General features: G+C 42.9%; 1 protein-coding gene across 1 annotated transcript in view; it reads right to left on the reverse strand.

Annotated features, from left to right (window-relative positions):
* Positions 1-16,381, reverse strand: part of COL4A5 (collagen type IV alpha 5 chain) — a 1,021,631-nt gene that overhangs the window by 736,269 nt on the left and 268,981 nt on the right. The window contains exons 18-21 of the mRNA XM_069211570.1: positions 9,032-9,073; positions 7,976-8,105; positions 2,585-2,758; positions 1,423-1,497 (exon numbers count right to left, since the gene is read on the reverse strand). Coding sequence (XP_069067671.1) covers positions 1,423-1,497; positions 2,585-2,758; positions 7,976-8,105; positions 9,032-9,073 — 421 coding nt within the window. The remainder of the gene's footprint in view (positions 1-1,422; positions 1,498-2,584; positions 2,759-7,975; positions 8,106-9,031; positions 9,074-16,381) is intronic.

Below are 16,381 nucleotides of genomic sequence, written 5' to 3' on the forward strand. Positions count from 1 at the left end.
GCCACCCTGATAGTCAGTAAATGCCCTTCCCTGAGTTCCTGGGGAACCTTATAAGCGTACTTTTGTAGTTGTCTGGGCACCAGAAGAAAGTCTGAAAACTTGGAAAAATGTTTCTTCTGGGGCTTCAGGGGGACCTGAGAGAGTAAGTATTCAAACAACAGTTCCCCAGCATTGAACTAAATTTCAACTTCGCTCCAGTCATAGCTCCAGGCAACCAAAAAACAACTGTGTTCCATTCTGCATTACGACTTTTTCATCAAAAATCTCCAGAACTCTATAGCTTCAGTGGGACCAACCTACTTCAAGTATATGGCCTTTGGTTCCACAGCAGCAGCTACAGTTTCAGCAGAGGCCGCTCAAGGAGGATTTTGCTTCTCAAAAAGTGACTAGGTCCAGCTCTGTGTTTGGGCTTACAAACTTTTTCGATCTTAATAGACTTTCAGACTTTTACTGGTATCAGTCCACTTGTTATTTCCGACAATGCCACAATCGCACCCGGGTACCGGTTTACAGCTATTACAGACTATCATTGGCAATTTGTGGATTTTTGACACTATTTTCACTTACATTTTTAAACATTCATATTTCCAGTTCCCCTTATTAGATTTTTGTAGCTTTGGTCTTATTTTACTTATAACCATTTTCTATGCATGTTAAAACTGGCTGTGGAATTTGACTATGTTTTGTGTGACTTGTTATACTATGCATGTACTGCTTAAATACTTTATGCATTGCCTTTGATCTTAGCCTGACTGCTTTGTGTCCCTTTATAAAGGACAGAGCACAGGTTTATTTTATTTAAGGTGTGTGATGTCTAGCAGGTTGTGGCCTTATCAATGAGGTGGACACCAGTCCATCCCAAATACAAATCCACTTTCCTTCAATTATTTTAAGAGCTGAAAGTTGTTCTGAAATGAATTCTTCTGACTAATAAAAACATATCACAAGACAACAACAGCATACACCTCTTGTTTGCCATCAACCAATATTTTCTTCCAAAATAGGAATACTGTACAACATGATTTAAACTAAACAAAGAAAATACAAACTATCGGCCTGATTTAGAACTCGGCAGATGGGTAACTCCATCACAACAGTGAGGGATATCCCATCCGCCGAAATATAAATCCCATTGTATTCAATGGATTTAGATTTCAGCAGACGGGATATCCATCACCATTGTGATGGAGCAACCAGTCTACTGAGTTCTAAATCAGGCCCTAAGTCTTATGCATGCCATGCAGTGCCTAAACATTTATCAAACAGAAACTGATACTTACCAATTCAATCCAGCAGAGCCCATACTAACAAATATTCACCACAAAAGCATCAAGAATATTTGAAGAATAAAAAAATCAAGGGAGAAAATATACACACAATCTAAACTAATTTACACTGAGATGGAAATAATAAAGTACTTACCCTTCTGTCCTCTTTCGCCTAAAAAGCCTTGCTCTCCTGGGAGACCTTGCAGTCCTGGTTGGCAGATCCCAGCACCTGTTTAGAACACAAGAATTTGGCATGAGAAATATGATGAGCTTGTGCTTTGTGTATTTCTTCTAAATCTTAATTTGAATCATGCAGGAGATCAACAGGGATTGCTTTAACACACAAAAAACAGAATAATTCCAACAACCTAGATTGTCATTACTTGAAAATGCATGATGATCAATCGAGCTAATTTAAAGACAATTTCTTTGCAATTACTTTCTATATTGTTTGGGAACATCAACTAAACACATCAGCAACAGAATCACTGGCTACTTGCAGTATAAGTCCTGGCACCTGTGACGGTACGATACTATAAGGAAGACACTTGAGGGGGTCATTCTGACCCCGGCGGTCATGGACCGCCGGGGCCAGGGTTGGCGGGAGCACCGCCAACAGGCTGGCGGTGCCCCGCAGGGCATTCTGACCGCGGCGGTTTGGCCGCGGTCGGATGTGGAAAACCGGCGGTCTCCCGCCGGTTTTCCGTTGCCCAAATGAATCCTCCATGGCGGCGCAGCTCGCTGCGCCGCCATGAAGGATTCTGACACCCCATACCGCCATCCTGTTCCTGGCGGTTCGCCCGCCAGGAACAGGATGGCAGTATGGGGTGTCGTGGGGCCCCTGGGCCAATGGCATGGGCACTGCAGGGGCCCCCGTAAGAGGGCCCCACTTTGTATTTCAGTGTCTGCTTTGCAGACACTGAAATACGCAACGGGTGCCACTGCACCCGTCGCACCTTCCCACTCCGCCGGCTCCATTCAGAGCCGGCGTCCTCGTGGGAAGGTTGTTTTCCACTGGGCTGGCGGGCGGCCTTTTGGCGGTCGCCCGCCAGCCCAGTGGAAAACCCAGAATCACCGCAGCGGTCTGACGACTGCGGTGCGGTGTTCTGGCGGGGGTACGGTAAGAATCAGGCCCTGAGACTCTTATTTCATGGGATAATCTGTTGAAAGTACTTGACTTTGTTCAACTCAGGGTGAAAGCAATTGCAAGCATTGTAAACATTTGAAATTAAGATTATTGAGCAAAACGTAAATGATGTCCACGTGGATACATTTGTTTTCTATACATATTTTTTCTTCACATGCTCAGTACTTACTAGGAGGTGCTGCAGGACCAGGTGGCCCAGGAGGACCTGGCGTCCCGGGATTGCCGTGTCGCCCATCAAATCCAGGGCTGCCTGGGATGGAAATTCCAGGAAGGCCTGCATCTCCCTTCTGTCCTCTTTCTCCTGGAAAACCATCACGACCAGGTGGGCCACTGGTAGAAAGACCTATTTGAAGAAATTTCACAAACATATGTTCATTGTCTGAATGTGAACATGTTTTACTGAATATGGCTGACATACTATCCACTTTGTCAACTGAACCGTATAACACTAACTGAATCATTAGTTTAAAAGTTGAATCACAGAGCTAATGAGCACTTAGAATTAATTTGAAGTGCTTCACCTGTCCTGATTGCAACTTCATCATAAAGCATGGTTGGCAGGGTGACTATTGCAAATAATGAATTAACTAAACTTTTTTCATGACATAAAATACACAGAAAGGACTTTGGTTGTCAATTATTATGGAACTCCCCAAACACAATACCACATTTGCCCTCATATAATGTTTTTACACTAGTAATCAAAATAAGGCAAACACATATACACGGAATGTGAATAAATAAGCAGCTGAATTACTGAAACAAATGTAAAAGGTCAGCAGATGTGTAAAAAGTGCCTTTCATTGGTGCTATCCAATGGACAGAATACAAGATTTGTGAATAAGTATGATTGCATGGCAGAGATCACCTTTATGGGGTGATCTAATGGCAAATGTTTTGCTTCTGACCTGCATTCATTAGGGATATATTCATGTTGCCTCAAGCAATCATCCTTATAAAATACTTTTTTATTTTTTAGGGTGAGAGTTAAAAAGAAGTCTTTTAAATGCTCCTAAGTAATGCCTTTAGTTAGAAGTTGATCCCGGATTTAAGCTGGACCCCTTTGTTCCGAGTATTAAACTCCTTTAAAACCAAAGAGGGCTTTATGTAATACATAATCCAAGATGCTCTTGTTCACCATTAGCTCTGCACTTCTCTTAGGTAAATTGCATTAAATAGGAGAGGAAGCAAACAAGAAAGCTATTGTGGGACTCCTATCCTTTCAATACGAGCAAACGAGCAACAAGCATGGTGAGAAAGAAGAGAATTGAGAATATATGACAGCAAACATCCTGAAACCGATGAAGGGATTATGTCCCATGTAAGAGACATTCCATTATGTAAATCAATCTCTTTAAAACACTGCACTCCAGAGTTGGGGAACAAATCAACTCTTGATTTGAGCAATCAGCAAAGAAAGACCATACTTTATGGTACTGAATTCCATAATGCCATCTAATGTTGCAGAGTAAACGCTGTTGTTTTACGTGGCTGCAATCATGCATTATTAAAGGGATTTCTTTTGTGATAGCATGCAGTGGCGAATCTAATTCGAATTTTCACCTTATATATTATGGTTAGAAAACAAATAATGTTGATCAGTATACAGGCCAATATTTATATGAAGATAAATAGCGTACATATAAAGCTTATTTAGATGGTGTTATAATGTATTTATTCTCTGGAACGATTCATTTATTTTATATTTGTATTTTTATATTATTACAGCATTCAGAAACTCTGACCTGGCCTTGTTAGCCAGTTTACATGCTAAGCAGGCTGATTGCAGATGCATAGGTGGATGGATGTTATTTTACAGAGGCAATATTAGGCATTTTCAGACAACCAAAGGAAAGACAGAAACTAGAAATAGCATTTACAAAGCGGGCTGCAGATGTGCAAGGGTGAAGAGTGGTTTAGAGGGGCAAAGGAATGACGCTAGAAGATGAAGGATTTACAAAGTTTTTTCTGAAGGTCTGGAGCATAAGGATCAATTTCGAATAGAAGGTAAATCATTCAAAAAGCTTTGGACATGGACAGAAAATGTGTCGGTAAACCAGTTACTGGTAATTATGGGTGTAGGAGGCTGGCCTGGTGTGTAGTGGGTACCTATGGTACTTACACCTTATACCAGGTCCAGTTCTCCCTTATTAGTGTAGTGTAGGCAGTGCCTAGAAGCCAGGCTCTCTAGAGGTAGCTGTGGATGAGCAGTTAAGGCTTATCTAGGAGACATGCAAATCTCATACAATACCACTTTAGTCACACAGTACTCATACACATGAAAGAAAATAAAGGTTCTTTGGGGGTTATTCCAACTTTGGAGGAGGTGGTAATCCGTCCCAAATGTGACGGATTTACCACCAGCCGTATTACGAGTTCCATAGGATATAATGGACTCGTAATACGGCTGGTGGTATATCCGTCACTTTACCGTCACTTTTGGGACGGATTACCACTTCCTCCAAAGTTGGAATAACCCCCTTTATTTTGGAGACACAAATACCAAAAATTCCATAGAAACTATACTTCCTTAGGAGGTAAGTAATACACAAATTATATACACTAGTATGCAGAAATAGGCATAAAACAGCTAGAAAACAGTGCAATTAGTGAAAATCACAATAGTAAGAAATGGGCCTGGGGGTGCATAAACCATATTCTAAGAAAGTGGAATGGGAAAGTCGGTCCCCCACCTAGGCAAGTGTAGTGTGTAGAGGAGGGCTGGAAGTACTGGAAAAACCCAAAGGTAAGTACCACAACCCACCCCAGTGACCAGGAAAGCAGGAGTAAATCACAGTAACTTTGCCAGAACACACACAGAAACGAGAAGAAGAATTATGCAAAACCCAGAAGAGACTGTGGGACACCAACAGTGGATTCTTGAACAGGAAGACCTGTGGAAGAAGGGGACCAAGTCCAAGAAGCACAGAAGAGTTCAGGAAGAGCAGGAGCCCCTGCTAACCTGCATGAAGGTGCAAAAGAAGAACCACAGGTGAAGAAGAAAAGTCAGCACTTCATCTGAGAAGACGAAGTCAGGTTCCTGGAAGGTGCAAGTGATGTCCAACGCTAGATGGAGGATTGCAGTCAGGTTTGCGTCGTCGGAGTCCGCCAACAAGCCTTGGTACACGCAAAGCTCGTGGATAGTGGAAAATGGCGCTGCCCGGGAACAGGAAGGACCAGGTGGAGTCTACGTAGGAGGGAGAGTCAGAGGGGGCCCTCAGCAACTCAGGGAGTCCACAGAAGACCAGGCAGCCCACACAGGAGTCCCAAAGCAGAGGGGACAAGCAAGTTGCAAAAGAGGCCCACGCAGCACTACGACAAAGGTTCCCACGCCACTGGAGGACCACCCAGGAAGCTGTGCATCGCAGGATAGAGTGCTGGAGGCTGGAGCTACAAGATACATGAAGGACCTGGAGAAAGGATGCCAACAAGCCTTGGCAGCTGCAAAAGACGCAGTGCACAGAGGTACTGTCTTGCATGGGGAGGCAAGGTCTTACCTCCACCAAAGTGGAACAGCTGGAAGAGAGGACCATCCGGACCACTTCAGTCCACTACCCATGATACAGGAGCCACACAGCTCTGCAGGAGAGGGGATCCACGCAGCCAGTCATCGTCGCAGTTGGTGCTTGCAGAAGCAGGGGAGTGACTCTTCACCCTAAAGGAGATTCCTTCACTCTTTTGATGCAGGCTAAAAACAGGCTGTCTTCAGAGGATGCACGACCAGGAAACAGTTGCAGTTGCTGCAGGAGCCAGAGATACAATGTTGCAAAAGGGATCTTGCTTCTTTGTTGCAGCTTATAAAGTTCCTAGAGGGTCCAGATGCAGTTTCTTCAGTGAGTGTCGAAGTGGAGAATGCAGAGGATTCCTGCTGGAGTTTTGCAATCGGAATCTGAGGAACCACCCAAAGGAGAGACCCTAAATAGCCCTGAAAGGGGGACTGGTCAGCTAACCAGGTAAGCACCTAGCAGGGGAGGGCTCTGACGTCACCTGCTGACACTGGCCACTCAGATGCTCCCAGAGTTCCCTGCCAACATTGAATCCAAGATGGCAAGCCCAGGGACCCTCTGAGGGAGCTCTGAGCACCACCCCTGGGGTGGTGATGGACAGGGGAGTGGTCACTCACCTTTCCTTTGTCCAGTTTCGTGCCAGAGCAGGGCCTGGGGGACCCTGAACCAGTGTAGACTAGTTTATACAAGGAGGGCACCACTTTCCCTGCGCCCCTTAGCGCCCCCCCTACCGCCACCATGTGTGCGCCGTATTTAAAATACGGCGCACCATGGCGCAGGGTAGGGTGAAATAACATCATTTTTCATGATGGTATTGATGAACTCTGCAGGAGTAGCACCAAAATATTGGCACTACTCCTGCAGCGTACATAGGGCCCATTATAAATACTGGAAGCCCCCTTTTAACGCTTGCTCTGAGCATGTGCTAAAAGTGCCATACAAAATGATGCACAGAAATCTCTTAGATTTCCTTGTGCCATTTTTTCGGTCCCCCCACTCCCTCCTAACAGGTGAACACCGTTTTTGGATACATTATGTCTAGGGCAAAGGGTTACAAAGTGGCACAATGCATGTATTGCGCCACTTTATAAATATGGCGCTAGGATTTTGGTCTCGTTGGGCCACATTAACATTAATATTATGCTAATGTGGCACAAGGTGGCGCTAGGGGCTTATAAATATGCCCCTAGGTTTTTAAAAACATATTTTTAGCCAGGACCTGAAAAGAAAGCCATGCATTGGCTTTGCCAAAGCTTGCTCTAAATGGTCCTCTGTATGTGTGAGAAGTTAGGGAAGAAGGGATTTTTAGACATGAGTTTTCAATTACAGATAATGTCAGCAAAAAAACATGCCCCAGATTAGGCATTTTCCTGAAATAGGCATGACCTTTCACACGGTCATTTTACTTAGTGCCCGAGGATAAGAAAGCAACGTGCATCAGCCTGCACAACAAAATTTCAGTCCAAATTCACGAATCTTCCCTACTGTTGAATCCTGATATAAAGGGAAAGCAAATAGACGACCTATACATCCTTTGAGATCTAGCTATAATTTCCTACAGGGTCTTTTGGGAGGAAGAGAAGGTTAAAACAATTAATGCTTAGATTAGGAACATTTTGGCATAATCACCACTGAAGTAACCTTCTGCTAATGGGAGTTTGGGTCAGATTTCAATGTGACTCGTGATAATGGCTTGTGATAATGTGCTAGACTAGAACTGGAATGATTGTCAGTTGCTAATAGTTATATCATTCCCCCTTGAAGAAAGGAGGGAAGGATCCATATTACATATTCAGAATACCCATTGCGATGTAATTCTTGCTCATTTAGATACATTTATCCTATGTTAATATGGTAAAATATAGCCTAGATTCATCTCTCCAAATGCTACATTGGACACCCTTGCTTGATAGAATATGCGGTGTGCACAATGCTTCAGGCAATTCACCGAATAAACCGTATGTTGAACGAAAATTGCAATATCGGTAATGAGTGAGAAAGTAAACATGGCATGTCATAAGTGATGTATTATTCTTGCAATCATCCTTCCTCACCTGGAGGGCCTTGTAAACCAGGTGGCCCTTGAATGCCAGGTAAACCTCGGTCTCCTTTCGGCCCTGGAAGTCCTGGCACTCCCAGATTACCTTTTGGTCCAACTCCGCCTGATCCAGGTCTTGGAATAACCTAGAATATATTGTGTAACAGACCCCCCCAAAGAAAGCATCAGGATATTAGAGACTTTAAGGTGCTGTGTCATGAAATTCTGGTCATCATTACTGCATACAGATGCCTTTTCATCTTGACATTGATCACTAGTTGGTGCAGGCTGAATGATGCCTGACCCAGGCCGTATTCAGTGGCATATGCACCAGCACAGAATGACGCCATGTGCTTAAACACAATTGCAAAGAAACAGCTTTGGAAAAATATCAATACTTGTGCTATAAAATGTTTCTACCCAATTAATAAAACCACATTTTATAGCATACACTGTGCAATGAACTGTCACAGTATGCTTATATGAATTGAACAAATTGATTTAGTTATTGAAAGTAATGAAAACTAAAGTCATTGAGGGTGGGGAAAGACTATAAACTACCCACAATGACTGCAAACCTACTCACAGCCAGTCACATTCCATTTTATCCAAACAATAAAGTTTGAAATCAAGTTAAATATCTTATATTGCAGATGGCTTCAAACAAATTTCTGTTTGGCAGAGTCCCATCTCACGCTTGAGAAAGGGTCACTCACACCTTAATTATCCTGAACCATGATGCGTTTTGGGAGACAGCCCAACCTTTGGACAAATGCTGCTCTTTTCCAACATGTTGGAACTCAAGATACTAACAGCAGTGATGAAACTAAACAGAGATATCATGTAATGCTTACTGACTGCTTTACGACATAGCCTGTTCATTTACAAACCACACTTCTTCTCTGTCAAACTTCAAATCCTCCAGTAAAAAACAATGTAGTTGCAATATATACCTAACAATATTTAATGATTTGGTATGAATCAGATTGGACTAAACGTTGTGCTGTCCTTTGACCACATGGAATATGGTTAAGTGTGCAGTGAGGAAGGGGAGACAAACAAATACACTTACGAGACCTGGAGGGCCAGGGAATCCAACGTCTCCCTTTTGACCCTGTAAATTAAAAAATGATAATTAAAAATTTAATGAAGGAAATATTTGCATTCAATTTCCACAACTGTGTAAACAATGTACAGCATGCTACTTCATTTGTCAATATTGACATTTGTGAGAAAATCTTTTTTGCGTGGTTGCCCCCATTTTTAGCTGAATTTTATTGCTGGTTTTTAGACTCCGCACACTAAAGTACTTCCATCAATTGTATATGCTCTGACCTCTAAAACATGTACCAATGGGCTAGCCCTTGATTGATATATATGTAACTCTCCAGTAATGCTATAGTATATAGGGGTAGATAGTACTCCCGTGGACTGCAGCACTTTCTGGACCATGACTAATCAAGGAAAACAGAACTTCAAGCCTACCATTGTAACTGCTGCAGTTCAAACGTACAGCCCAACTTATCAAAATTCTTTTCATAGGGGACTAGATCCCTAGACCTTTCAGGTGACCTAGGATGAAGTGAGCCGCCCTGACCTCAATGTGCATGTCCAGAGGCCATGGGAGCACTATTGTGTCCAGAAGGACTTATTATGAAATCAAGACCAACCACCCATGCCCATACACCCAAGGTGCAACATCACTGGGTAAGTAACTCAAGTTGGTTTTACTCAGAGCTTTTCGCTGCACAAAAGACCTGTTCAGAGAACTCTTGTGGCAAGGCTATGCAACTTCGGTGTGACCTTCAAGGATATAGCCTTCAGACTGGCCCAGTTGTGGGGATTCTGAGTGCCAAGAAAAAGGGACTATGTCTAAACAAAGAAACCTTGACTGGTCAAAGGTGCAAAAAGTATCTGCCAGATCAGCAGACTTCTCTGGGTTCAAAAGGTAAACTTTTCCTTCACAGAACATATCTTACTAAAACTAACTACTCCAACAGGACCTCATCCAACAGCTAACTGGCTTCAAGAGGAGTTCCTTGGATACAGGATTCTGTCTTGCCCCACTGGAGAATTGTGACTTCCTTTTCAGAGACTCGGAGAGAGAAGTCAGAAGGTAACATCATTGACTTAGATGAATTTGCTTGGTTGTGCTAGCATGATGAGTCTGAAATCGCACCTAAGTCCCGGTCAACCGCGAACAGTGATTATTACTGATTAGTGCTTTACTTTTTCTTGCTGTTTTTTCTCTTACATCTTTCAAAATTCATATCTCTGGTTCCTCTTATTGGATATTTGTTATTTTGGTGTCATTGTGTTTCTTAAATTTTACTCTATTGTTATAAATTGGTGTGGGATTTTTATTCTCTTGTGTTTTTGACGTTTTAACTGTTTTGGTACTTCTACATACTGTACGCATTTTCTCTAAATTAAGCCCGTCTGCTTTGTGCCATAGCTGCTAGGGTTGAGTTCAAGTTTAAACTTTTGAAATCTCTGTATGGACGTAACAGGTTGGTGACTTTACTACTTGTGGTAGACTATCATACACTCTAATCACTTTCTGACAACATTGTAAAGATTTAAGCCTTCTTAAATTATGACTCCTGTTTCATGAGGGTGATGGCAATTTCCATTGCATAGGTAATAAAAACCTGAAACATTTCTGAAAATACAAATTACTGGATCATGTATCTGCAATATTTTTTGGATTGCAGCCATTGGCTGTAGGCCATCTTTATATTTGTATGACATCCAATGCACCTGAATGTTATAATAAGCTTGGAAATGTTCTTTGCACTTTATATCTCAATAGTCCAATGGGCACTAGTGTTTTCTAAATTTTCTGATGCTATAGGTTTAGATTTTCCAGTACGGGAATGAGGAAGCAAATTTTAGCATTTAGCCACAGCAGTTAAATGGACTGCAGTTCCATAGACCAGACATGAATTGAAATTGCTTGGCAGCCTCAACATTATAGAATAGTATACAGAAATTTAGGTATGCAATAATGTTGATCAATTACAAAAACCTGTAAGAAAAATCTATATTTTACTCCTAAATTGGAAAATTAAATTGAAGCGTAGATCTTGGGTGATTAGTAATTTTTTTAGTTACTTGTCCTTGGGGCAAGTATTACATTTTAATCTTCACTTACATCATACATGTGTAAAAAATGTGAAACTTATGCACACAAACACACATTTATAAAAGAAATAAAATAGATTTGCCAGGAAACACCAGTATTAAAAGCGAGTAGTTCATAAAACAGTCAACTCTTTGTACTGCAAAGTGAGGTAAGCCCAGAACCTACAACCCCACAACTACAATTGTACATTAAAAGCTCAGATTCTGAGGTCTTGGCAATTACATTACCATCTCAATTGTTGGCTTGATTTCATGAATGCCCCTCCAATTGAAGTATATGTCAACTCATACCTGCATAGAAACTAGCAGTGCATGAGCCTCAACCATTAGATGCCATTAATTGCACATAGCTCAGCTGAGGAATTCAAATACAATCCATCAATACATTTAAAAACGCCTGCCTAAATCCTAAATGTTAATCATCCACACACATGAATATCGAAGTACCATTTCATCTTTGGTTGGTTCTAGGCCAGTTCCAGACCTTGTGTGGTTGTCCTAGTGCATGTGGCAATTAGAAATAATATTGATGGAGATAATAATGTATTAGAGTAATTATTTCCATGTGCATCTTTATGTTATTGCCCAATACTCAGCCATAAACTCTTGCATCTTGATTAATATGTGAAATGGGCGCATAAGTATTTTAGACCGGAGCATACTGCATACCAACCCTTTAATATATAACATGAGACTTCTGACAATTAAATAGTTTTTTTTTTTTTACTATCAAAATTACCTAGTATGGTAAAGGGAACAGCTCAGTACAGCTAACTGCTTTATCCATCTTCCACACTTCTTCTCCTAAACCTGTATGTAGACAACATTTTACCCATTTCCATATGACAAGTAGGAGTGATTATCCCTGAAAGCTATTCCCTATCCCATCCTCCCAAACGTTATTTCTGTGCCCTCTAAACACTTACTTAGCATTAAAGAAAGGCATTCTAAAACACATCTTTGTACCTGACCCAATTGGTAAATATTTTAATCTGACATGAACGTTACATTCGATAGCCTCTCAAAGTGTGCCCATCTTTACGGACTTAGACTAATAATCAGAGTCATTAAAGCCAGATTCAGTTATATTTCTTCTACATTTTTATAGCTCTGGGTAACAATCTGTATAATCTGGGAGTGAAAAAATAATTGCTGCTATAGTTAACAAAATGACTAAGGCTGTAATGTACAGTTTGATGTACAAATTACTCTGTCACAAATGTGATGGATATCCCCTTCACCTTATTGCTAACGCGGTGGCCCTTGCAATAAGGTGGACGGGATATGCATCATGTTTGTGATGGAGTATCCCATCCGTCACACTCTCAGTCTGAACTCTACCTGCTTCTGTGGTGTCTACATGTTTTACTCAGCATGTCAGACTCATTTTCTTGTAAATGGCCCATAATTTGTATTTTAATTCACTTTCTAGAATGTCAATGTAAAAATCATAGCAGAAAATGGTTTTGTTCTGAGCCTGAATTAAATGCTGTAGGCCAATAAGAAATCTTGACGTGGTGCAATTACCTTACAATCCACAACAATTTTGGAAACTGTCTACTGATATCAATGAATAGTTAAAATTGTGTTAGAGAAACATAAACACCATTTTTTGTGCATCTATTTTGTTGCAACCGTAACAAAACAGAAACTCATCATCAACAACGCAGCACAGTTATGCAGCCTTCCAAGAAAAAGACACATAGAAGTCCTCAGGTATATCTATGTCCAAACTTTCACAATATTACCCAATAAAGAGGATTAAACAGTGGTGCAGTAGGCTGCTTTTTTTTTTTTGTTGCTTTGCCTGGGACCTTCCAAATCCCCCATATCACTAACTGTAGGAAGCTGACCTGGTGTGTGGTACGTACCTAGAGGCAGCACCCACAAGTGTCCCACAGGACAGGGACACAGAAGTCGCTGAAGCAGCCCACGCAGCACCACAGAAGTTGCTCCTGCGTCGCCAGAGGACCACGCAGAGGCCCAAGAGTTGTAGGAAGGGGTGCTGGAGCTAGAAGCTGCCTGAAGTTCCCCCTGGAGGTGAAGGAAACAAGACTTGGCAGCTGAAAAGGACGAGGTGCACGGTGGTGCTGTCTTGCGTGGAGTGGAAAGGACTTACCTAGTGGTAGAGAGGACCAAGGGAGACTCTCTGGACCACCACTCGTGATGCAGGACCCACGCCACTCAGGATGCGGGGAGATCCACGCAGCCGGTCGTCATTGCAGCCAGGTACCTGTAGTTACAGGGGAGTGATGCCTTCACCCCCAGGGAGATTCCTTCTTCTTCTTCGTGTGCAGCTAAAGAGTATCAGTCTTCTGAAGTGGCACGGCCAGGAAAATGTTGCAAAGCTGGCAGGAAGACTGGATACAATGTTGCAGAAAAGTTGTCCTTGTGAATCAGCAGCTTGTACGTTTCTGGAGGGTCCAGTCATGGTTCCGAAGGCCAGAAGTCAAAGCAGAGGTGGCAGAGGAGTCCTGCTGGAATCTTGGAAGCCGAATCTGAGGACCCACCCTAGAGGAAGACCCTATATAGCCTAAAGAGGGGGCTTGGTCACCTAACCAGGTAACTACCTATCAGAGGGTGCCTCTGATGTCACCTGCCTGGCCTGGTCCCTCAGATGCTCCCAGAGTCCCCTGCCAACCTTGAAATCAAGACGGCAGAAATCAGGGACCCTCTGGAGGAGCTCTGAGCACCACCTCTGGGGTGGTGATGGGCAGGGGAGTGGTCACTCCCCTTTCCATTGTCCAGTTTCGTGCCCTGAACCGGTGTGGGCTGGTTTATGCAAGGAGGGCACCAAATGTGCACTTCAAAGCATTGCAAGTGGCTTGCACAGGCTACCCCTCCCAAGCCAGTAACACCTATTTCCAAAGGGAGAGGGTGTAACTCCCTTCTCCCTAAGGAAATCCTTTGTGCTGCCTTCCTGTGCTTGAGCTTCTCAAGCAACAGGAGGGCAGAAACCCGTCTGAGGGGGTGACAGCATCTGGGCTGCCTGGGGAAAACCTGTAAGACTGGTTGTAGCAATGCTGGGGGTCCTCTAAAGAGCCCCCGGAGTGCATGGAATCATACTTCCAATACCTGCAAAAGTATTGGGTTATGATTCCAACATGTTTGATACCAAACATGCCCAGGTTCGGAGTTACCATTATGTAGCTGGACACAGGTAGTGACCTATGTCCAGTACATATATATAATGGCGTCCCCACACTCACAAAGTCCAGTAATATTAGCTGGAGTTGGTGGAGGCACCTCTGCTAGTCCAGGGGTGCCCTCATACACAGGTACCTGCACCCTGCCCTCTGGGCTGAGAGGGCTTACCAGAGAGGTGACTTACAGTGACCTGGTGCAGTGACCAGCAGTGAAACCGGGTGCCTGCACCCGGTTCACACAGACTGCAATGGCAGGCCTGCAGAAGCCTTTTGATCCCTATGGGTGGCAGAATAACTGCTGCAGCACATAGGGATCCCCTGGAACCCCAATGCACTCGGTACCTAGGTACCATATACTAGGGACTTACATGGGGGCACCAGTATGCCAATTGTGGGGATAAAAGGTTAGTAGTAACCAAATTTGGAGGAGAGAGCATTATCACTGGGGTCCTGGTTAGCAGGATCCCAGTGAACACAGTCAAACACACTGACAACAGGCAGTAAATGGGGGTAACCATACCAAGAAAGAGGGTACTGTCCTACACTAACTTAATCTTGTCCAATTGATTTGAAGCATTCTTTGCACCTCTGTTTTGTATGAGAGGACACATCCAGTCTTCAAAGTAGGTTGTCATAACATTTAAGGCTAATATCAAATTATATAGCTAAGAAAAATGAATCCTATTTGCTTGTTTTTTTTTGTTTGTTTTCAATGAGTGTTTGCTAGTGGACTTGTGCCATCCGAATGCAAATAAGACAATCAAGTGACCAACTCTTGGGCAAGAAGTAATAGATCTTATAATAGTTCAGTCAGAATCTGCTTACCCTTATTTAACCTTTGATCGTCTTCTGGCATGATGAGAGACAACATATTAAAAGTGTATCACTTGGGGCCAGATGTAGGAACCGTTTTGCATGTCGCAAACTGCAAAAATCGCAGTTTGCGCCATGCAAAACGGCCATTGCGATGCTGATTCACATTTTGCGAGACGATACCGACTCGCAAAATGTGAATCCGACTCGAAAATAGGAAGGGGTGTTCCCTTCCTATTTGCAACTCGCACTGCGATGCAGAATTGCTTTGTGAACGCGAAAGCGGTCACAAAGCAATTCGCAGTTAACACCCACTTGAAGTGGGTGGTAACTCATTCGCAAACAGGAAGGGGTCCCCAGGGGACCCCTTCCCCTTTGTGAATGTCACAGAAAATATTTTTTCAGAGCAGGCAGTGGTCCAATGGACCACTGCCGACTCTGAAAAAATTCAACCAAATGGTTTCATTATTTTTTTGTATTGCATCTCGTTTTCCTTTAAGGAAAACAGGCTGCAATTTAAAAAAAAAAAACTGCTTTATTAAAAAAGCAGTCACAGACATGGAGGTCTGCTGTCTCCAGCAGGCCACCATCCCTGTGAGTGCAGGGACTCGCTATGGGGTCGCAAAATGCAACCCACCTCATTAATATTAATGAGGTGGATCTTTGCGACCCCCATAGCGAGTCGCAGACGGTGTCTGAGACACCGTTCTGCATCCGAGATTGCGACTCAGAAGTCGCACCGACTCGCAATTTCCTAGTCGCAATCTCAGACCTTGCTACATCTGGCCCTTGGTTCTATATTTTTTCATTTTAGCACTCTCTATGGATTCTGTTTTGAACACTTCAGCCTGGCTAGGATATATGCTTGATTCAATTTAGTTTTCTTTGTTTGAATCAATTTTAGATAGTTTTACCTCCCGCTGAATCCTGAGTCTAGATTTGCTCTGCATACCTTAGGTGAGGTACAAGTTTGTTCAGTAAGAACATGTAGGAAGCTGGCTCTGTATATAGTATATAAAAGTGAGCACACAGTCCAGGGTTTACCCAGAGGCTTAAAAGAGGCTAAAGTAGATAATACTAATGCTCTCTGTTGTGGTAGTGTGGTCGAGCAGTTAGGCTTATCAGAGGGTAGTGCAAAGCAATTGTTGTACACACACAGACAATAGAAGAAGCACACACTCAGTGACCTAACTCCAGACCAATGGTTTATATATAGCATAATGAAAATGTCACTTACCCAGTGTACATCTGTTCGTGGCATCAGTCGCTGTAGATTCGCATGTTTTGCAATAGCTCGCCATCTGGTGTTGGGCCGGAGT

The sequence above is a fragment of the Pleurodeles waltl genome, chromosome 2_1, assembly GCF_031143425.1.
Source record: "Pleurodeles waltl isolate 20211129_DDA chromosome 2_1, aPleWal1.hap1.20221129, whole genome shotgun sequence".
Classification (NCBI taxonomy): domain Eukaryota; kingdom Metazoa; phylum Chordata; class Amphibia; order Caudata; family Salamandridae; genus Pleurodeles; species Pleurodeles waltl.